General features: G+C 46.7%; 1 protein-coding gene across 4 annotated transcripts in view; it reads left to right on the top strand.

Moving 5' to 3' along the window:
• CEP290 (centrosomal protein 290) overlaps positions 1 to 23,496 on the top strand; it is a 3,224,991-nt gene that overhangs the window by 1,445,647 nt on the left and 1,755,848 nt on the right. For all 4 annotated transcript variants that reach the window (XM_069629332.1, XM_069629331.1, XM_069629333.1 and 1 more), the window contains one exon: positions 2,618 to 2,823. In XM_069629332.1, coding sequence (XP_069485433.1) covers positions 2,618 to 2,823 — 206 coding nt within the window. The remainder of the gene's footprint in view (positions 1 to 2,617; positions 2,824 to 23,496) is intronic.

Here is a 23,496-nt window from a genome sequence, read left to right as displayed (position 1 = left end):
CAGGACAATAAGATACTGATGTCCATATTAGCACACAGGATAAAAAGGGTGATACACTAGTACAGCCGGACCAAACTGGCTATGTGCCATGCCGAAGTATGACTTGGAATCTGCGGCAGCTGCACTACGTGATAGACAGCACAGCGTCCTGGGAGACCCTGTGCGCCATAGCCATTCTAAATGCTGTGAAAGTGTTTGATTCAGTGAGATGGGACTGGCTTTATGCGACACTGAGTAGGTTCAGTTTTAGGCAGGCATATATTAAGTGGATACAGCTGTTGTACACTAGACCGATCGCAAGAGTCAAAACGGGTAGATACATTTCGGAAGCATGGGAACTAGAAAAGGGTACCAGACAGGGCTGCCCATTATCTCTGCTGCTTTACATCCTTGCCATGAACCAATTGCGCAGTACCTCAGAACGGAATACATGGGGGCCGGTATAGAAATAGACTGGGGAAGTCTTCTGATATCAATGTACGCTGATGATCCGTTGTTATATATCCAGAATCCTGAGGACAACTTAGAGTTGCTACTGGGGGTCCTAGCACTATTTGCGAAAATGTCAGGCACCACAATCAGTACAGATAAATCTGCCTTGTTCCCGATAGCGTGAATGAGCAAGATAGCGCAAAAGGTGCTGCTAGTACTGTTTTTACAATGGGAAAGGTCCACTTTTAGATAATTAGGGGTCAACGTATGCCACGACCCAGCGATGGAACATAACAATAACACGCTGAGCGCACTGGAGGACATTAAGGGCTCCATGAAGTTCTGGGTTAAATTACCCCCTTCGTTAATGGGGAGAGTGGTGGTGTTGAAAATTGTGGTCCTGCCTAGATTACTGCACTTCTTTGTAAACACTCCTGTTTTAGATACCAAAACCTTTTTTAAGACACTAGATAGCAGGGGTATTTTGTGGCATAATGGTAGGAGTAGGATAGGACTGGCTTCAGTACGCAGGCCCTATGAGGAAGGGGAAATTAAGGCTTCACACTTTGAGCTATACTACATAGCAGGGCAGTTACAATTCATAGTGGACTGGCTTGCAGACGACCCCACTACGGTCACGTTAATGCTGCAACCCGCTGGGGTACGCGATTATCTAAAGGAACTGGTATGGAACAAGAAGCCCCGAGGTAACCAGAGATCAAACATGGTGTCTTTGGGGTTGAGAATGTGGGATAGGGCACTCAGGGTGATCAGATCTGTGAGCCCTATCTCAGTGCAGATCCCCTTGGTTTCAGTAGCAGCTCTCAAAGCACAGGTGAGGCTAGGGATACGCACAAATTGGGAACCCCATGTTGTGACGACAATAGGAGATCTGCAAGATACCTCGTTTATACCCTTTTTAGAGTTGGCCGAGCACACAGGCTTGCATAAAGGTCAATATATACTACACAGCACCATCAAAGGGGAGATCAAATGCAGATGGCCTGTGTACAGCGAATTCATGGAAAAACATACCATAGTGGACAGCGGGCACCCCAGACCCCCCTTACGGTAAGAGGCAAATGGGAAGAAGACTTAGGGGCCCCTTTCACATACACACACTGGACAGAGATACTGGGATATCATAGAGTGTCACGGAATGCAAGATTGCAATTGATACAACTGTTGGTAACACACAGGGCATACATGACACCCAAGATGATTTCACGGTTCACAGGTGCTGCGGCACAAGATTGCCCTAGGTCCAAAGTGACAGATGCTGGGCTATTACACATGTTCTGGGCATGTCTCGTGATAAAGCAATACTGGCTAGAGGTGGTGATCAGAATGAACAAAGGGGGTTTGGAACTAGATATACTTTAACATAGGGCATGCTTGCTGGGCTGTTTTTCACGTCCCAAAAACATAAAACATAAGAATAAGATGAAGGATTTGTCATACATACTAGCCAAACGTAGAATTACTATGGTATGGAAATCCACCAAAGGCCCTGATGTGGATGGATGGTGCCTGGACCTGAACAAATGGAAGCTGGCAGAAACTGCAGCATGGAGGGGGACAGCAAGGCCGTCAGGTGGAGAGCAGTGTGGGAATCATAAAATGGGAGGTCCTGATACAAACTTTGTTTATCAGTAGTCACAGAAACGGATAAGGTAGATAAACCCTAAGAATGGCTAGAGGTAAACCAAACCAAGCAAGTTGACGTAGATCGATAGTGCCCTAGTGCTTTAGGCAATTCGGGGGGAGGCGGGGGTGTTGTGGGAAGCGCCTAAATTGTTATATTCAGACTCCTGTAGACACTGTATAAGGCAGCGCTGTAATATGACTCATTCCATGTAGAAGTAAAAATCAATAAAAAATGTATTATAAAAAAGAAAATCTGGGAGGAAGGCCTCTCTCTGATGCAAAACAAAAGCAGCAGGGTGTATAGTTCCTTAGCTGCTTCACCTTTTCCACAGTAGCTCTGGAAGGAGACAAATCACGTCATTAAGCCTTTCAGTTCACTGTACTGAGCCTACACCTAGCTATCATTTTTAGCATATGCATTAGAAGTTTTGAATTGATTAATAATTCTTTAAAAAATGACCTCAACCAGTTGAAGGCTGCAACGCCCACGTGATATGATTTTCTGTTTAGATAATCTTAAACTGTATTTCGTTTATAGGAGGGGATGCTGTCATGGATAAGGCCACCAAAGCAGTCACTAACAGTGAAATAGTTTCTATCTCAAAGAAAATTACAATGTTGGAAATGAAAGAGCTGAATGAACGACAGAGAGCTGACCATTCTCAAAAAATGTATGACCACCTAAGGACCTCAGTTAAACAACTAGAAGAACGCAATTTTGAACTTGAAACCAAGTTTTCTGAGGTATGTTGGCAAGTTATTTCACCATTTTCCTCTGTGACAATGTTTCTTTTAATCATTGTGCGCAACCATTTAATTGGAGTTTACTACAATATCAGAATACTTTGTTTCTGAAGGAAGGGTGAATTTATTTGAATATTATTCTAGTAACCTGAGTGTGATACCAGATTAAGGTCATGTTTATTTTTGTACTGATTTCATGATACATACTTTGCCTGACCAGTGAAGATCTAACTTCCCCCTTCATCTTGCCTGTATTTAGTTGTATACTCCTCTGGTTAATGCCCTTGCGAGGAAGAGGAACAGATCTGTAGCATATTATATGTTTAATCTCAGCAGTCCCAGTTTTTGCGTTTTTGTCACCATGCCTGTCGCAAAACAAAACTAGCAAAGATGTGTATTGCCAATTATTAACAAAGACTATATACTGTGTTCACATTTCGCTCATTCTCATCTATAACACGCAATAAACATCTTCGGTCATGACATTTTTCGCTTAATATTTTCACTTATCCTGCTCCAGACTGGTTATCCTCTCACATAATGTAGACTGCTGTGAGAAATCGGAGTACGTTCACATTTAGCCCTCCTAGGACCCCCCTCAGGTAAGACAAGGCTGCCAGAACTCGACCCTGGGGGTGGACTAGAGGGGGAGGATCACGTAGGCGGGGGTACCTTAGGGAGTGGGTGCCAGAGGGTGAGACATGGTATCCCCCATCTCCTGACAGTGATTTTCCTTAACCTCCCTCAGCCTTTGTAGGATTTTGTTACGCAGACCCTATTTTTCCCACTGGAGTCAGACCAAGTACTGAGAAGAAGAAACTAACCCCAAGAGTAATGAAGATTACACATACGAAACACCACTATAGTACTGGGACAAAGAAGAGGGAGCCTGAAGACTGTAGAACTGAAGGTCAGGCATGCCCTGTTAGACTAATTGGGGTCAGGCAAGGGAGCCTGGGACTTTGACTTTACACCCGCAGTCTGTTAGAGACTCACAGGTGTAAAAAAGGTGGAGTCCCCAGAGAGTCTGAGTTGAAGTTGGAGTTAGAGGGAGTTGGTGTTTTGATGTGGAGAGCAGCAGGAAAGCCATCTCAGCCCATGTGAAACCGGAGGAGAATGGACACTTAAGGACAGCAGAGCGAGAGAAGCTGTCATTGCGTGGCAGTTGAGCTGTGTTTCCAAGAAGCCGGAGACTTCGGGCAAAGGGTACTGTGGATGAGGCTGGTCCCTTTTATTGTGGCCAAGAACTGCTCATTCCCCTGAATGGCAGAAACCATATAGGGGTGTTGGAGGGGCAGGCAGTGAGACCCTGACCTCAAATCCCAGAAGGCATCTGGTCGAAGGAAGCAAAGAACAGAATGTCGCAGCTGGTAAGTGTCAAGAGAGTGCATGGAAACCATGTGCACTTATGAAAGTGAAAGACTTAAATTGTAGCGGAGTGGTCGCGTGCTGGCGCATGTTGTCAAAAGTCTGAGTGAAGGAATGAATAAAAGCGAATTCAATACTTGAAATGGAACTTGCAAAAACAGTGTGTCAAAGTGAAGCCCGCAGAAAGGAATGAGCGAGCGAGTGAAGTGCAAGTGAAATGCCGACAAGGCACAATAGATTCGTAGTTGAAAAACAAGCAAGCGCATGATAGAAGAACCAAGGAAGCATAAAGAAAGGCAATCTCTGAATCCAAGAACTGGTGAAACTTGTTGTCAAAGTGGTAAACGGCTGAGAAAAAGGCAACTGGTTGCGTGACCTGTAATGGGGAGGCTGTGTGGCCTATTAAGTGTGCCTAGACCAGGACGCCCCAACAAGGAAGAGGAGTGAAAGCAACTTTGAAATACGCTAAAGCTGAGCATTGGTGTTTTCAGAAACAAACAGTACTTGCATGAAAGCAACCTTGAAATACACTAAAGCTGAACAGTGGTGTTTTGAATATCAGTATTTGAAGCTTGGGGAAGGGAACCCCTGAGCTCCTCTGGAACATTGTTGTTTTGGTGAAACAGTTATTGTTATTTTGCATTTATATAGCGCCTTATATACCATTGGTATGGTCTGAAGGCGCTGGTAGGTTGAACGCCCTTGGGAACCGAAGTTCAGATCAGTAGAGAGGGTAGAGAGTGTCAAAAGGTGCGTGTGAGCTCCGGGTATGTGTGTAGCTCGTTCGGGATCCGTGTAATAGCTGCTTCTTAGCGGTAGGTGTGGTGGTCGAGAGATCAGGAGTATGTGTTCGTTCTGGCAGGATTTATCCAGACCGGATGTGGCTGCGTTAGGCCTGAGGAGAACGCTTGGCTGGGGGGTGCGTAACCAGCAGTGTTTGAATGATGTGGAGTGAGCGGCAGATGTTGGTATGGGAACAGTTATACCGAATGGTGTCATAGTATCTCTGTGTTCTAGTTGAGTGGTGATGTAAAGGAGAGAGTAAGCCTGGTGGTGAGATATGATGGGTTATACGCACTCATCCCCTCTACGCACTCATCCCCTCTACGCACTCATCCCCTCTACGCACTCATCCCCTCTACGCACTCATCCCCTCTACGCACTCATCCCCTCTACGCACTCATCCCCTCTACGCACTCATCCCCTCTACGCACTCATCCCCTCTACGCACTCATCCCCTCTACGCACTCATCCCCTCTACGCACTCAACCCCTCTACGCACTCAACCCCTCTACGCACTCAACCCCTCTACGCACTCAACCCCTCTACGCACTCAACCCCTCTACGCACTCAACCCCTCTACGCACTCAACCCCTCTACGCACTCAACCCCTCTACGCACTCAACCCCTCTACGCACTCAACCCCTCTACGCACTCAACCCCTCTACGCACTCAACCCCTCTACGCACTCAACCCCTCTACGCACTCAACCCCTCTACGCACTCATCCATTCACACACCCGTTCTATCCTCTCATCCACTCATTCGTTCTATCCTCTCATCCGTTCTATCCTCTCATCCACTCATCCACTCATTTGTTCTATCCACACATCCGTTCTATCCACTCATCCACATGCAGGTTTCTCCAATTCATTCCAGCCTAGCTGTCAGTCACCCAGCAGGGTGGCTGTCCTTGCCGGACAGTCAGCCAGCCAATCACCTAAGAGTGCATTTCTGTCTCCTAGGTGAGTAAGCACAGGGAGTTCCGGGAACCCCCTGCCAGGCACCCTGGAGCCAGAGGTAGGCTTCACTCGTGCATCCCGGCAAAGGCAAAATGAACAAAGGGACCAAATCTGGTTTGGTGCGCAGAGTAAATCTCAAGAATGACCTTTCCACAAAGAAATGGCTATAAAAAAGAAGACTATGGCCATTTTGACAAAAATGGCACCCTTCAGTGCTTTAATGCAGCTGCGAACACAGCCTTCGGTATAAAAGCACACCACGGTAGTCAAAGTAAACCACTGCCTCAGCCATTCATCGAGGAAAGGATAACATAAAAATGTAATACACAAAATATTGGATCACTGGGATACAGAATATTTTTCATTTTACAAAATGAGCTTAAGCTTGGGGAAGGGAACCATGAGTACACTTTGTGATTGTAACTGTATCCTGAAATTGTGAAGGGGGCTAGAGACTGCTCCAGACTTTGTTGACTCTATTTAAGTTGGGATATCCCTACACTACATTTCTGTATTAGATGTTGGAGCAAGCATAGGTTTTGACACAGAAGGACTTTAGTGTTGAATTGGCGTACTTAGAATTTTCCTTAGTTTCTTTAGGTAGGTGTTAGGCAGAAACCTGTGCAGTTCCCTTGGGGATCACTGCAAAAGATTTAGGACTACAGGTGTTGGCAGTAAACCCTCTTGGTAGCAGTCTGTACCACCCAGATTTACCTGGTAGCTGTGGCTGAGCAGTCGGACTTCCCACAAGAAGAGTTAGGCAGTATGCAAAGTAAACAAAATAGGCACTCAGATACAATAGCACAAGTAAACACTGACCAGAGCTTTGGTATCAAGGTATATAATTATTTATTTAAAAACACACTTATTGAAACACTCCAGCACTAGTCTTAGTTAACACCACGTATTTCCAGACAGAGGTGAGCGCTTAACTATAGATGGCACTCCAATAAGTTAACGAAAAAGGGAGGGGAAAATGCAGAATGTAGGAAAATACACCACACTAATACTTAGTAACTCTTAAGCAAGGCAGGAAAGTCAAAAGTTACTTGTGAGCCAAAGTCCATAGGCCGGGCCCACTCTTGGAGAGAGCAGGGCACAAATGCACCCAAGATCACACAATGACAATAGGCTTAAAAGGTCTTGCAGGGAGTTCAGAAAGGTTTTAGTTAGGCTCAGAAAAGTTTAGCCATGGTGTCCCAGGCTAACCCTGGGTCGAAAGCCGGGGACTAAATCTACCCCGTACAGTCGGTTGCAAGGGAAGTCGGCGGAACACGGTACCTTATGTGGAAAGGATCCTCCAGCGGGGGCAGTTGTTCCTGGCAGCGGGTGCAAGTCGCGGCGTCGTCCAGAGGAAGAGAAGATCTCGGCGTGGAGGAAAGATGAAGGTCGTTGCACTGCCAGGGAAGAAACCAGCCGCAGAGTTTTCCGGTTAAAGGTACTACCCTTTGATTCGCGGTAGTGGTAAAACGTGGTATCCCGGTTGCCGGGGTGCTTGGCACAGGCAAGGCGGCCACGAGATGCTCCAGGAAGCAAAAAAGGAAGCAGACTGGTTATCCCCACCAGTCGAAGGAAGAAGACTCTCCGGGCTGGAGATCTCCTCTGTCGTTGGGAAAAGTGGTGAGACGGTTCAGCAAGGCCCCACCGGTAGTGTCGTCGTAGCAGGTCGGCTCAGCTTCTCCCTCGTCGGATTCTTAGGTCCTGTGGCGACTTCTTAAGTTACAGTCCCCAAAGCCCTGCTTTTATGCAGAAACCCCCATTCACTCAGCCTAGCTGTCACTCAAACATGCTAAGTGGTGAGCCGGGCGGCTAACCACTTGGGCCAATCAGGACGGAGTGCGACTTGAGTTGATAGGCAACTCAGTCCAGGGTGCCTAAATCCCCCTCCACCCCTCCTAAGTACCCCAGACAGAGTGGCACCACTTTGGAGGGCTTCTGTGGAGAAGCCCGCCAAAATAGTGGAACAAAGGGCTCAACTTGGGTTGGAGTCACAGAGGCGAACACAAACGCCATTTTAGAACCGAGTTCTGGCAAAAAATACCAACCGGAGAATTAATACTAATTAAATAAACCGGCGGTATGTTCTAGGCTATAGGAATTGAATAATTAAAGTTGGTAGCCTCGAACAATGGGAAATCCCATAGGGATATATTTGCGTCGAATATAAAAAGTAGTATCCACTGCCACTAGCCAAAACTCGATCAGGGGGGACGGAGACGTGCCCCCTCGACTAACAGACCCCGGGGTAATCGAATTGCCCCGGCCAGTACGTCCACAATATGATGGTTCATACTGGTTCTGTTCAGAATTTGAGACTAGTAAAGTCAATGGTGACTTTACATGCCCTGGGAGACAGTAGTCAGTCCCAGGGTCTGGAGTCTATACTGGGGGGATCACTATGACACCCCTGTGTTACTGCACTGAGGGTGCTGTGTAATACACATCACAAAAACACATGAAGCCCTATGGAGTAAGAGACCCCATAGCCCATTAAACACATCTAGAATCAAAGAGACACACTCAAATCATGTCCAAGAGTGAGGGTAAAAGAGTCTCACCCTTGGCAGGATAAAAAAAATAAACCCCAAAAATCCAGCAAAGCTGCTGGGGGACTCACTAGGTTAGGAAATTCAGCCTAAACAGAGAATTTTCCCTAACACTAGGGCTGTTCACACCATAGTTGATGGGCATGTTATGCATTACACCCATCCTGACATTTTAATAAAGATTTTCAAACTGTTACATCTGTTGTCTTTGTCATCTCTTGTTACCATGCCTTTCTCACACTGCTCATACATATTTGTACTAAAGGACTGCTGTAATGAAGACAAGTAGCATCAAAAGAGGAGGAACTCAGAGGTTATGGTTAAAACATGCATGTTTGTTGGGTATTTGTGCGTGAATGGGTCAACATAGGAGAAGACTTGAACTCAAAAAGTGTGTTATCCATCCCTTTAGGCTCAAAAACAAAGTGTGTGGGTGTTCAGTTCTCAATCAGTGGTCCCTTCCCTGATAGGTCACTCACAGTCCTAGGAGTTTAATTGTCACTGCTTTTTCCTTGTCTCATCATTCTAATGTGGCCGGTCTTCTGCTTCACGTCATTGCTTTTTGGTGGACGCTGTTGTCATGTGGGAACTAAGGGCCTTACATGCACCTGCCTGCTAGGCCAGGAGACAGCACAAGTCAGGGTTCAGTGGTATGGACGACGTCCGAGACTTTCACCAGGTGACGGCCCAGGAGGGCTTCCTTGTAAGTGTGGGTAAATTGGCCTTTCTGTTCCCTGACTTGGGGGCTGAGTTCTGCTATCTAACACTCCATCCTCTTCTAATTTCTACATGGTCCGCAACAATTCTCTGCGTAAGGGTTCCTTCAATTCACCTCCTGTTCTCTCCTTGTCACTATCTGTCACTTCCAACTCTGCTTCGCAGTCTCCAATCCTCTTTTTCCTGCCTCTAATCCCAAACTGCTTTCTGTTCACATCTACCTCCTTCCTCCTAATTTTAACTCTAGCCTACTCTTTGCTATCTCCCCAACATAGTCCTCTTCCTCCTACAGCCTTCTCTTGCTACCTCCCTCCTTTGGTGGTTCCAAGTCACCACCTACTCATTTTCCTCCTTGACTCCTATGCTCCTTCCTCTTGAAAGAGAAATCGTCCGTTGACACAGACGCCAATTGATGTTGTTTGGTAAACATCTTTAGTGTCACAAGCAGCAAAACAGTAAATGGACATCAACAAGACGGCTTGCCACAAACAAATCCCAAACCAAACATGATCCACCCAAAACACAGGAGTTGTTATACCTTTCTGGACACATAGAATCCCATGATAAGAGCGTTCACAATGGTGATCATTAAGACAAAACTTTAAAGGGCAAACCATGATTCTGTCATTCCTCCTGCTCTTGAGTGGGGAGGCCCACATAGGATGTGCAGCTCAGGTGCATTACAAATGATATATGGCAGATTATCTAGCTCCGACTATAAAGCAGTGTCACCCAGTTAAGATTCGACCAGTTCTAATGGTGAAAGTTCATAAAAATAGCCCAGTTGTGCAGAGCATGTGTAATGTGCTGACATAACTCTCGCTTGGGTGTGCCAATCGGAAATATGTGCAACGGAGAGTGCATCCCGCTGAAATCCTGCAATCGCCTTTAAAACCAAGCCAGAGTAACATTCTATTGGCCTGGCCTAACTAATGTAGCATCATTCACATTGGTTTGCTTTTTAAAAGCAGCCTTACATTTCTTTGTTAGTTGCATACGATCTTATAACATGCATTGACTTTTTATTTTCTTCAGTCCCTCTTTAAGAGACCATCTCATTAGTCTCACCCCTCTAATATTTCTAGGTGTATACAGAATAGATTACAGATGTATACAGAATATATTACGAAATCTCTGTTGAACACCTCCTCAGAGTTCTTCATGAAAAGAAACATCAGGGTGCCAGTGGCCGCCTTTTGCATATAGGTGAATAAACATTTGGCCAGGAGAAATAGACAATATGATATGTCCCATCGAAGGGGAGTGAGGGGGGGGGAGGGCGGAAGGGGGGGAGATCTTGAGCTTCTTCCGGAACCTTAGGTGGTCCGGCTCCAGTTTGAGACAGGCAGGGAGGAATTCCAGATGGAGACCCCTGCAGAGGAGACAGATCGACCGCTCACTCTATGCCTGGAGAAGCGTCTGACCCTCAGAGAGTTGGAGATGGCTGAGCAAAGGCCTCTAGAAGGAAGGTGTTTAGGAAGACAGTTGGATGGAGTGCGGGCTCCAGCCCCAGAAAGCCTTGTGAACGATGCAGAGGGTCTTGAACTTGATCCTTGCAGCCACCGGGAGCCAGTGAAGATACTTTAGGGCTAGGGAGATATGGGCCCTAGGCTTGAGGCCAAGGACAAGTCTCACATTCCTGTTGTGGATTAGTTGCAGAGGGCGGAGAGTAGAGGAAGGCAGATTGAGAAAAATGTTGTTGAAGTAGTCCAGCCTATAGAGAACCAGTGCTTTGGAGACTGAGCTTCTGGGGGAAAGAGAGAAAGGGAAGAATACCTCTGAGGTGTGCAGCTAGTAGTGGGCCTTCGTGGACAGGTCTGTGATGTGATGTGAGGAGAGAAGAAGCGAGTGGAGCCGAAGATGACACCAAGGATTTTTGCCTCACCAGAAGGCGAAGGAAGAGGGCCCAAGGAGGGCGGCCAAAGTGAGAGAGGGACAGCGCAAGCAGGGGTCCCAATGAGAAAGATCTGTCTTAATGGCATTAAGTGTTATGCTTACCTAGTCTCTGCGGGGACGTTGGGGCACGGTTGGAGCCCTCCCTGGACTGGACTCCCGTAGCTCGAGCTCCTCCCTTGGCTGCGGTGATGTGGACTGCTGGGGTTGCTGGTTATACCCTTGAGAAAAGGTAAGAGGCAATGAGAATGCTGTGGTGGAACTGCGATCCCCCTCGAACCCTTCGTGCCAGAATGAGATGAGCATGCGTTTTCCCATATGACCTCACCTGTGATTTTGTAAGGATGAGCTCTCCGTCCTGCTTTCTCTCAGCAGGGGCGCCGTAAGTAGACCAAGTTGTGTCACTAGTCCTTGTGCGTGGTGGTCCAGACTGACTGCGACCAATCCTGCCTTGGAGGGAAGTTTTTGTAGCAATGATTGTTCGTATCCTTTTGTGTTGGTTTTTCCCAATGATTATTGTCCGTAACGTTGTAATGTCCTTTCTTTCCCCTTTAGGTATGAAGATGGCCTGCAGAGACACGGTGATGGAAGAGAGTTCAAAACGGAGCCAACAGTGATTAAGTAGACCCAACTGGAAAGCTCGGTTGGGTTTCCGGATGATGCACAAGGTTTGTAAGTTGCGCTGCTAAGCGTTAAAAGTTTATGCAGTTGCTAACCTTGTGTTTTCAATCTCCCTTGCAGGTTTGACCTGACGGCGCTTGATGGTGGAATCCGTGAGGATGCTGAGGCGGAGGATACCTCCAGAGATGTCGGGCGTCCGGAACAGGTAAGAATGCAAGACGCTGCAAGGATTGGATCCACAGAGACAGGTAAGATGCGCGCGGTAGCTGTAGAGTTGAGATCGGGTAAGCAGTGCTTCAAGTGATGGCATGGCTGGTCTCAGGTAAGATGCGCGCGGTTGTAGGATGGAGTTCCGGAGATTGATAAACATGCAGAACTGGAAACAGGTAAGGATCTGTAGACGGCGGTAAGCGTTACGCTGCACTAGCAGACTAACGCGAAGCACCAGCACGCGGGTGTGCTGGCTTATATAGCCTGGCCCCGGCCACTCCCCTTCAGCCCTGCCCTGTGGTCCCACCTTACCACTCCCTCAGGCTTCTGCATATGCTCCCAATACTTGTGGATGGCCGCGCCTGGCCTGTATGCACGTGCCTTAGGCACACCGTGTGCAGAGCACACTTTCAGATGAGCCTGGCCCCAAAGGCGCCAGGACTGGTTCCATTGGGACCCAGTGGGTCATAATGGCCCTTGACCAGTTGCCATGACATTAAGACCGAGATCGTTGGAGGCACACCAATAGTGAATAGACAGTCAGGAATGAACGAGAGAGGAATTCTGAGGGGAGTCTGAAAGAGAGCGGAGTGTCATCTGCCTATCTGAAAGTTTGAGGAAAAGGTAGCGATCAGGTGGGCCAAAGGGGCCAAGTAGAGATTGAGAGGCTGAGAGGTTACAGCCTTGGGGATTACCACATGTGGAGAGAGCGGTGGTGGAGAGAAAGGACCCATGTTGGACCTGGGAGGGTCAGTCCAGGAGGAAGGAGGTCAACCCCTCCAGGGCCTCATCCTTGATGCCCAGGTTATCACAGAGTCCATTGATCAGGTGGGGACAGAAGAAAGGCTAGAATCGAGATTAGTGATCAGATCTTCACGGGTGTTCAGGAGAGCAGTTTCTGTGCCTCTGGCTGCTCTGAAGCCAGACTGATGTTCATGGGGACACCCAGCAGATTCAGTGTGGAGAGTAAGCTGGGAGAAACACCAGCTTTTCCAGGAGTTTGCCCAGGAAAGGAGTGATAGAGATCAGGCAATAGTTTTCCAGACAGGTAGGATCAGCAGAAGGCTTTTTATGGTGGGGGTGCTGTAGGGAAGACATGGTATCACAACTATGACACTGACACAATAGATACAATTTGTAAAACCTTTATCGAAGTTTCTGGGGTTGGAAAAACTCCTACTTTGCCCTATAACTAAGAAGGTAGTAGTCTCGACGATCAAACGATAAACAAAACAGTTATAGTGGAGTCAAATCAAAACCTAATGCCTGTCCTATCTATTGTACAGAAAGTGTATAAAGGAGAAATGTATGTTAAGGAATAATAAGTGTTCAAAAGAGTAAATGTAGCTGAATCAGCTCTCCTCCCCACATTAAAACATACATAGTAAGGCAGTCTTTGTAGGCAGGATGACACACTCTGGCTCGGTTTTCCAACACAATAAAAAGTTCAAAAAAGTGGATTGAGGCCCGCCTGGCACTCCACGCCAAAGTCTCTTTCCAGACTTCCAAATAAGGTTCCAACAAAAAGTTCACATAGGTACCCCCTCTGTCGGGTTCAGACCTTTCACAACACAGTTCAACAAGACTTGCAAGGGTCTCACTTCCCCAAGCTTATTACACTTCGGACTTCCCTCAGTCGGGCTCAAACCACTTTCGGATGTCAAAGACTCTCGAATGTGCATGGCTTTCTTTACAGACTTCCGCAGGACCACTTCGACTAAAAGTTCAAGATTCAACTTTTACTCTCCCCTTCTCTGGGAGTTAATTTTGCTTACTTTGTTTTTGCAGTTCATTCGCTTTGTCATTCCAAACAATGCACCTTTCACAGAGACTTTCGGGTGGGCTACTTCCTTTCGCCGGACCATTTTGTTAATCAGTATTGCTGATTTCCCAGCTGTCTTTACTTCAAAGTTCATTCACGGGTCTGCCTTTCTTCACGTATCATCCACACGGGTGCAGCCTTCACTTGAAATATAATGTTGCCACTTCAATCTTTAACACAAACCGGTCTCTCAGGTCACTTGCCTACTCACCGGCTGTTTGCGTTTCTTACTTGGTTTTACGATTTCTAATTCACAAGTAAAGGTTAGTAACACAGGCTTGTCCTCGCCTCACCAACTCTGCTGTTCACCCGGGAGTGTCGCTGGCGTCCTTGAAATACAATGCAGCCTTCTGATGTGGGATCTGGCCTTCTTCAGGTGTCTCTCGCGGCTTGTTGGAGGCAATGACCTCCAGGAGGGTACTACTGGGGTTTTTGACCCACTGCTCCCGTCCCTTGGTCCGTCGGTCTACTCCAGTAGGTTTGCCTTCACCCTGGACGTGCTGCTCGTACTCTTGTTCTGCCTTGCTCAGAGTATGTCTCTAGGTTCTGCCTTTTGTCTGTTTGAGGAGAGCTAATTGGTATGAGGTGTATGCACGTTAAGTGCCTGACTTTGCCTGACCCGATTAGAGGGACATGTCCAGTACGATGTATCAGAGTTAGTCGTGTTACTCTGTCACCCTCTTCCTAGGCCCAGTGTTTGTGTAAAAAGATGTGGGGGGTTGGGACCTCGGACAATCCGAAAGAATAGGCTGGGTTAGATGGAAAAAAAGGGACCATCGGCTGCCTCATCCCCACTCCCCGAAGACCCCTCACTCAGGAGATCCCCCCCCCGCACTGGTCCACCCCCAGGGTCTGGATCCAAAGGCGATGACTGGGCCTTGGCCACCTGAGAGATCCCTGGGGACTAGCGTGTGAGGCACCCTCTGGTTTCGCACATACCCTCCCCCTAAGTGATGTAGCCACATCCGTTTCACTGGTAAACTGGGAAAAGAAATCAACGTTCCCCTGTTCTTTAGCTTTTCGGTGTTCCACAGTGAAACAGTAGGGTTTCAGGTCTAAGAACTATTGCATGACTCGAGGGGTAGTCCTTTCGTTGACTTATCCAAACTAAAGGTGAGTGGTCGGTGACAAGTGTGAACTTTCTCCCTTGAAGGTATTATCTTAGATGAACATTTGCCCATTTAATGGCAAGGGTCTCTTATTCCAACAGTCGTTTTTCTCATGTGGGAAGAGTTTACAACTAGTAAATATGATGGGGTGTTCTAATCCATCATATATTTGCAATAAAACTGCTCCTAACACTGTGAGAGAAGCATCAGTTTGTAACACAAATTCTTTTGAAAAGTCTACTACTCTTAGGATTGGGTTCTGACACAAGATTTGTTTTAGGTTGTTGTAAACATGCATAGTCCTCGTCAGTCAAATTAATCTTCTGGGGTTCAGCATTTCCTAGCATCTAGCTGTTCTATCTGAAAGATTTGGGCTAAACCTCCGGGAATAACCAATCAATCCTAGCAATGCCCTGACGTCTCTCTTGGTCTTGGGTGTGGGGGCATCTAGGATGGCTTTCACTTTTTGTTGCTGGGGCTGGACACTGGCATTCCCAACAAAGAAGCCTAGATATTTCAGGGCCAATTGAGCCAGCTTACATTTGAATGTATTGGCAGTTAAGCCGGCCGTTCTGAGGGTTTTCATAATAGTATAAAGATGAAAAAGGTGATCTTCGGCAGTTTTGCTATAAATTATAGGCCCCAAGTTGTTGGAAAGTGGCTGGGGCCCCATGCAGTCCAAAAGGGAGGAGTTTGAATTGGAATAGTCCCATTGGTGTCGCGAAAGCTGTCTTTTCCTTTTCAAGTCCATGTACTGGGACCTGCCAATATCCCTTGGTTAAATCTAGGGTTGACAGTAATGTGGCATTTCCAAGTTATCTATTAACTCATTGATGCGTGGCATAGGATAGGCATCGAAGGCGGAGATGGCGTTAACATGCTCGAAGTCTATGCAAAACCTCCAAGAATGGTCCGGTTTAGTTACCAACACAATAGGGAGGACCATGGACTCGAAGAGGAGTTCGATAATGTTTGCCTTCAGCATTTTTTTTTACTTCCTCCACTTAACATTTGTTTTTGTGCTTCTGGCAGTCTATATGGTTTCAAATGGATGACTTTTCCTTTTGGAGTTCTGATATAATAAGTACCATGTACTCTCCGTGGTTTCTCGCAGAATACATCTGGGAATGCCATGATATGGTTGTTCAAATCTTCTAGTTTCTGTTTAAATAGTTGTTGGGGAATATTTCAGAGCTGTCTATCTCCTAGGGTACCAAACAAGACAATATAGATAAGGTGGCGGCAGAAGGATTTTCTTTCCACTCCTTTAGGAGGTTTACATGGTAGAGGGTAGGTATTTTGCTTTTTATCAGGTTGGGATATTTTATATGTACAGGTTCCCATTTGCTCTAGCACCTCATAGGGCCCATGCCACTTTAAAACAAGTTTATTTTCATGTCATAGGTGGACTTCTGTTGGGCTTGAGCTTTCTCCATGTGAGTGTGGACTAGACTCTGGATGAGTTTCATGTGTTCTCGCATCAGGTAGCTGTCTGTGAGAGGGGAATAGGTGCTTCTTCTCCCTCTTCCCAGGTCTCCCGGAGCATGTCTAAAACATGTCTTGTTTCTCTACTGTAGAGTAGCTCAAAATGGGAGAATCTGGTGGATGCCTCAGGGGTCTTTCTTACTTCAAATAGGGCCCGCGGGATCATGCAGTCCCAGTCCTACCCATCCTCATCTACCAATTTCCTCAAAATCATTTTAAGGGTTTTGTTAAATCTCTCTACTGTAAGGAAGGCATGGTATCAACAGTAAGACACACAAGTGACCACAGTTCAAGGGTGTTTATTGAATTTCAAAAAGGGATTGAAAAAACGCCTAGCTAATCTTAAATCTACAGATGGGAGCAAGCTATGACCATCAAATAATAATGCAGTCATAGTGGTGTATTGTCAAAATAAAAGGGCCTATACTAATAAACCTATTGCCTATCCTTACCTCTAAATACAAAAAGTCTGAGAAACACTGTTCTGTAAAAGAAAGTAGTGTTCAAGAAATAATATCTCAGGATGTTCAGGCCACTGGCCTCCCTTCCCCACGTTTTCAGCACGGGATAAGGCAGTACACTCAAGCTTAGCACAGTCTCTGGCTGCTCTAGCACAAGGGTGCAGTTCAAACTTTAGCATCAGGGCCTTTTGTGGCCAAGTCTCTTTTTCTTTCAAAGTCTCTGATGCGCCGAACAAACACAGAGTTATTTTCCTCTCCCAATTTCACACATACTCAATTCCTCAGGTGATTTGCTATTCACCCGGGATGCCCCTCAGCTGGGCTCAGATCCATTTTAACACAATGTTCAATCAGTTTCCTTCTGCCTTGCTTGGACCAATTTAATTCACTTTCACTTTCAACACAAACTTAGTTTATCCCAAAAGCTTTCAATTGATCTCCCTCGTTCGGGCTCGGACCAACTTTCCCTATTTTGTCATCAACTTGCTTGGCAGTATCAACATCAAAGACTTTTGATGCACAGGAGTTAGCTTGACCCGTTTCGGGACCCCTTCGCCACTCTTTCACCTTTCTCAACTCTCAGGTGGATACCTTACAGAGAACTTCGAATGAGCATGCACGCGGTGCCGGACCACTCTGTCAAGGGTACCGTAGCTCGGTTTCAAAGTTCAATCACTCATCATTTGTTCCATTTTTACTTGCGTTGGTTATCACATGCGTTTCATACACTGTTTGCTTCAGCACACACCATAAAATGTTGCTGCTTGCAACCTTGGCTTCACCACAGACCAGTCTGGTATCATTCTCCCCAACTCACTGGCTGTGTTGATTTCACTGGCACTGCTTTGTTGTAGGAGCCAAGGACAGTACCCCGGCGGCAAGCGATTCTCCCCGACATGATTATCGAGGCAGGAGGGCCGCGGGTACCACCGAGACACAATGTAGGATTCTTCAGCCTGGTTTCCTGGTCTTACGCTTTCTATTCTCAAGGGTTGGTGAAAGTAACGGTTCCTCGTCAAAAAGGTTAATGGCACTTCCCTCCTGGCAATCCCCTTCTGTTTGGCCGTCTTTCTCCTTGTGTTAAACTGCCATCTTGGAACTGCTGCTTCCTCATGTGTTTTGCTTGCTCAGAGTGCTCTTGTGCTCCGCCTTTTATTTGTGTGGGGAAGTGTAATGGAAGTCCGGTGTGTGTGTGTGATGGTCAATAATTGCCTGATCCTGCCAGACCATTGTATTGGGACATGTCAGTTATATGGCTCGGGTGTTAGTCTGTTTTCTCTCATGGCGAACCATCCATGAGAAAGTGTTTGTGTTGTAAAGAGGGGGGTTGAGTTCCTAAGTATCCTACCTGGTAGGATGGGGTAAAGGTGTTACAAGGAAGGGTATGACGCGCCTCGCCATCCGGTGCCCTACTCCCACTCCCCTCACCCAGGTGATCCTCCCGCACCGATCCACCCCCAGCCTTGGATCCAAAAACGAATGCCTGCCCTATCTCGTTTAAAAAGTGTATAAAGGAGAAACGTATTTAGAGGAAAAGTTAGTGTTCAAAAGAATAAATGTAGCTGAATCAGCTCTCCTTCCCACGTTAGACCACGCGCAGTAAGACGGTCCCTGTAGGCAGGATGACACTCATGCTTGGGTTTTCAACACTAAGTTCCAAAATGTGGGTCGAGGCCTGCCTGGCCCTTTACTCCAAAGTCTCTCTTTCCAGACTTCCAAATAAGGTTTGAACAAAGTTAATGTAGGCCCGCTGTCATGGTCACGGGCCCCAGAACACAAAAACCACACCATCTAGTGACTGGGGCAATGGGTCACTTGACTCACTTATGTCTCTTTGGGACTCATAAACATAGGGGACCTGGCTGGACTCCATCCTGGCGCCTTTGGCGCCAGGCTCATATAGACATGTGAGCAGGAATACTTTATTTCAGTGCTGGAGTGCTTTTATTTTACAAGAACCTTCCAGGTGCTGAAAGCCTTTATTCCAGAGAACATCCTCAGGTGCTGACTCATCGGGCGTGGCTCCCTAGGCCTGTTCTTCAGGTGCTGACTCATTGGGTGTAGCAGGACGTGGCATCAGGCAGGCCAGAGCTACTGGGCGTGGCCGGGATCAAGAATATATAAACCCACCGATCCCTCAAGCAAACGCTTCGTGTTAATTTGCACCTCCATGCAACGTGACGCTCACCGCCGCCTGGACCAGCTACTTACTTCGTGATCCTGCAACAACAGCATCCTTACCTGGACCCTGGCACGCATCTCACGGCAACGCTCCATCTTCTTGGCAGATCCCGAATCGACGCCGCAGCACCTTCGCTCTCTGTCCCACAAAGCCGAAGTCCTGAAACGAGAAAAGAAGACAAGACAAGGTTAGAACTCCTGAAAACACCCAACCCAGGGTCACGCCATATTTAAAACCCAACGCGCACCCTAAGGCACCATTAAAGGCTACTTACCAGCTGTCGGACCATCTCAGCCCTGCTCCTCGGTACCGCCAGCTCCGCTTCTGCTACCGCCGGCACCGCTACACCACCTTCAAGCAGAGAAAAGAGACATTACATACAAAGGACAGAAAACAAACTTTACAAATACAATTACAACAGTCGGAAGACAAGCGGGCAAGTGGAAACAAGGAAAACACTTACCTACAAGGGAAGTGTCCAGCTGGCCTGGACTTCCATGACAAGGGACCAGTGAAGGAACTCTGTTCCCTTCAACAAGCACCCCTGCCAGAAGCAGCAGGATGGAGAGCTCATCATCATTCAGCAGGTGAGCCTCAAGAGTAGTGCAACACCAGGGAAGCCACATCCATGGAGAAGAGGTCAGGAGAAGGGGTCCGGGACCACAAGCTGCATACTCATACGACCCCCCTTATATGCGCGCAGGAACCACACTGCTCATCACTACACTACAGTTCACCACACAGACTCAGAGGGAGGAACAGACAAGAGGAGTTTCATCCCTGGGAGGGCTGCAACGGTGCCCCAACGCCTCTGCAGAGACCAGGTGAGAGTAACACCCCCCTCTGTCAGGCTCAGACCTCTTCAAAACACAGTTCATGTAGGTCCCCCTCGGTCATACTCAGACATTTTTCACAACACAGTTCAACAAGACTTGCAAGGGGGCTCCCTTCTCCAAGTTTATTACACTTCGGATCTCCCTCAGTCGGGCTCAGACCACTTTTGGATGTCAAAGACTTTCGAATGTGCGTGGCAGACTTCTACAGGACCACTTCGACTAAAAGTTCAAGATTCAACTTTCACTCTCCCCTTCTCTAGCAGTTAATTTTGCTTACTTTGTTTTTGAAGTTCACTCACTTTATCATTACAAACAATGCTCCTTTCTCAGCGACTTTCGATTGGGCTACTTCCTTTTGCTGGACCACTCTGTTACTCATTATTGCTGATTTCCCAGCTGTCCTTACTTCAAAGTTCATTTACAGGTCTGTCTTTCTTCATGTCTCATCCACATGCGTGGAGCCTTGACTTGCAATATGATGTTGCCACTTCAATCTTTAACACACACGGTCTCTCATTTCACTTGCCAACTCCCCGGCTTTGTGCGTTACTTTCTTAGTTTTACGATTTCCAATCCATGAGTCAAGGTTAGTACCACAGGCTTGGCCTCAGCTCCCCAACTCTGCTGTTCACCCGGGAATGTTGCTGGCATCCTTGAAACACAATGCAGCCTTCTGATGTGGGATCTGGCCTTTTCCACGTGTCTTTCGCGGCCAGTCAGAGGCAACAACCTCAAGCAGCGAACTCTTGGGGTTTTCGACCCGCTGCTCTCATCCCTTGGTCTGTCGCTCTGCTCCAGTAGGTTTGCCTTTGCCCTGGACAGGCTTCTCGTGTTCCGCCTCCGATTGATATCACTCCCCAAGTATCTCACATTAGTAACTTGACAGATCTCTTCCTTCGCCAGGCACCAGATAAAATTATTTTCTTTTTTTCCCCTCTTCCACCTTGGAGGATTAGAATTGCAGATTTTGAGGCATTGATCTTTAGGCCATCGGTCTGCACGTACTTGCATAATGAATTCATTTTACGTTGTAGACCAATCTGGGTCTGATCCAACACAATCAGACCATCAGCATGCAACATCCTCCCTAGTGCATCACCATTTATCTGAGGTGCAAATGCTCTTTGCTCGCTCAATACAACCTTAATGTCGGAAATAAACAAATTATACAATTCTGGCGCTGAGGGGCATCCCTGTTTAAAGCCTCTTCTAGTGTGTATTTTTTTGGAGAGAAGACCATTGCAGTCTAATTTCACCTGGATTGAGGTATCCATATACAAGGCCATAATAGGTGTTAAGATGTCCCAGGGGCATTTCCATTGAGGCAATTTTGCCCATACCAGGTTGTGATCTACTCTGTCGAACGCCTGAGCAAAACCGACAAAGACAATGTTTATTTTCTTGCTCTCTTTTAGTACTCTTGTCTTGAGGATGCTCAATAGGAGCAAATTTAAATTGCACCCCACCCCTTTGACAAATCCAGCTTGTCTAGTATCATATTGGCCTGAATCAGCCACCCATCTATTCAATCGAGACAGGAGCAGGGACACAAAAATCTTGTCCAAAACATGAAGAAGGGCAATCGGGCAATAGTTTTTAGGATCAACCCTTCTTACTGCTGATTTTCACAATGATTCTGGACTCTCACCGAGCCGTGATCACCCAAAAGAGCTTCATGCAGAACTCCCCCCCCATTCTTTGCGGGCTTGTTTAAGCATAAAGTTTGACAGGCCATCAGGTCCAGGCACCCCAAAGTTGCTGGCCTTATTAATCAGTTCTATGATTTCCTCCTTTGCTAGCTTCAGGTCCCAAGCTCCTTTCCTCTGTGTGGCAATGGCAGAGTGAACCTGTTTTGATGGGTTCTCATACAGAGCCCCAAAGAAAAGCTCTTGCGCTTCTTTAGTTACAGCACTAGCCAAGAGAGCTTTCTGGGGGTCGTTTATTTCATTTAATAGTAACCACAGACCCTGTGAATCTTTATTTTCGAGTGCTCCCAGCATTCTCTCTGCATCATTCTGCTCCATAATAGTTTTATGGGATCTCAGCCCATTTTTATTTTTTTGTCTTCGTTTTCTCATAGCAGACACACAATCTGGTTTACCTTCATGGAGAAGCTGTTTGATTTCCCTTCTTAGCTCCCTACTACTTCATCATACTAGTGTTAGGGTTTAAAGTGTGGCTTGCCCTCTCCCCCCCCCCTAAGTTCCTAAAAATCTTTCAACAGAGGTACATAGTTCCAGCCCATTGATTTGATGTGCATATGAGCAGCATAGAGGTCACACAATGAGGCCACCTTGCCGCTTTAGACGCAAATTATTTCTTCCAGGGGCTACTTCTATTTCAGTTTGCCATGGAAGTGCACCGCAAGTGCCTGTCTTGAGCCTGGCTGGAGCTGCGTTTGGATCTGAACTTTTGCTGCTTTCGTTTATCAACGTACACACAAGTCGCATCTGTAAGCCACGGTGCGTTTACCACTTCAATAACGTACTGGCTGGCCTTAGCGTCCTGGACTTGGACTTTCACACATGATATTTACATTTGTTCTTTTGTTCTCCATTTGCAGTGTCTAAATTGGCCACGCCCCCTGCTGCTCTGCAACTTCTTATGGAGGGCACAGACCCCGGAAGTGCCCCCGAAGAACCTGTTGGAGCTCTGTGTGGCACATGGCATGTAACCTAGTTATAAATCCAGTTTTCCTTGCGTAACTACTAGGGCTATTCATCTAGGCAGCTCTACTCCGATAGGGGACAACACATGGTGAGGTACCTTTTTTTTCCACTATTTTACGTGGGTTTCCATGTATTTTGCTCATCCTACGGGAAAAGATCACCGCTTATGAAAATTGTTAAAACTGCTAGCATTCCCAAAAAGCGTAGCATTGAGTGAAGAAATGCATTTGCAGTTGACGTCTTTGTATTGTTCGTCCTGTTTTTAAATGAAAAGTGCCTTTCGTATTCTGTCAAGCTTACCAGCTGTTCCAAAAGTGTTGCACTGTGCAAGCTATAGCGTTGACAAATGACGGTGTGGCTTCGCTCGTCCCTTCTTCATCAGTAACGCGTCTTTACAACCTGTTACCTTAGCAGTTTGCACAAAAGGAGTAGCATTGTGCGTGAAAGCGTGTTGACAACTCAAGGCTTGACGTTGATTAATGTGTATTTAACAGAAAAGTGTTCTTGCAATCCTATATTTATACTAGGCAACACTTCTGAGTTTTCCTCCTCCTTTTTATTTTGAACAATTGTGCGTTTTGTGAAGTACGGTTGTGTGGATCATAAGGGACGCGTTTAGTTTCCTTGGCAAACTCACCAGTGCCTTGTTATCTTAAGCCGGGCAAACTTATATCGTACACTTAGACGTATATGCCACCGGCCGAATAGTTGTCCTTGTTTCTCCTAATTAGAATGGACAGAAGTCTTAGGAGCGGCAAACGCTCCAAGACTTCAATCCAAAAATGTCCAATCGTTCCCATCCTCCTCACTCTACTCCCAACACATTGTCCTACACTTGTACACATCCATTTAAGATTCTCATGTTCGTGCTAACAAATCTACTGATGGGATACCCCAACGGAATGACAGTCATTAAAATCTTTCTGTCCTTTCTTTCTTGCCAATGAATGCACTTCTAGTTGAAGTAGGGGAGCCCATAGTTGAAAAGATTAGTCTTTCACCCAAAGAAGTTA

The sequence above is a fragment of the Ambystoma mexicanum genome, chromosome 12 (genome assembly GCF_040938575.1).
Source record: "Ambystoma mexicanum isolate Mex_15411 chromosome 12, UKY_AmexF1_1, whole genome shotgun sequence".
NCBI lineage: Eukaryota > Metazoa > Chordata > Amphibia > Caudata > Ambystomatidae > Ambystoma > Ambystoma mexicanum.
Note: the sequence above shows the minus strand (reverse complement) of the source record. Positions and strands in the feature narration are given on the sequence as shown.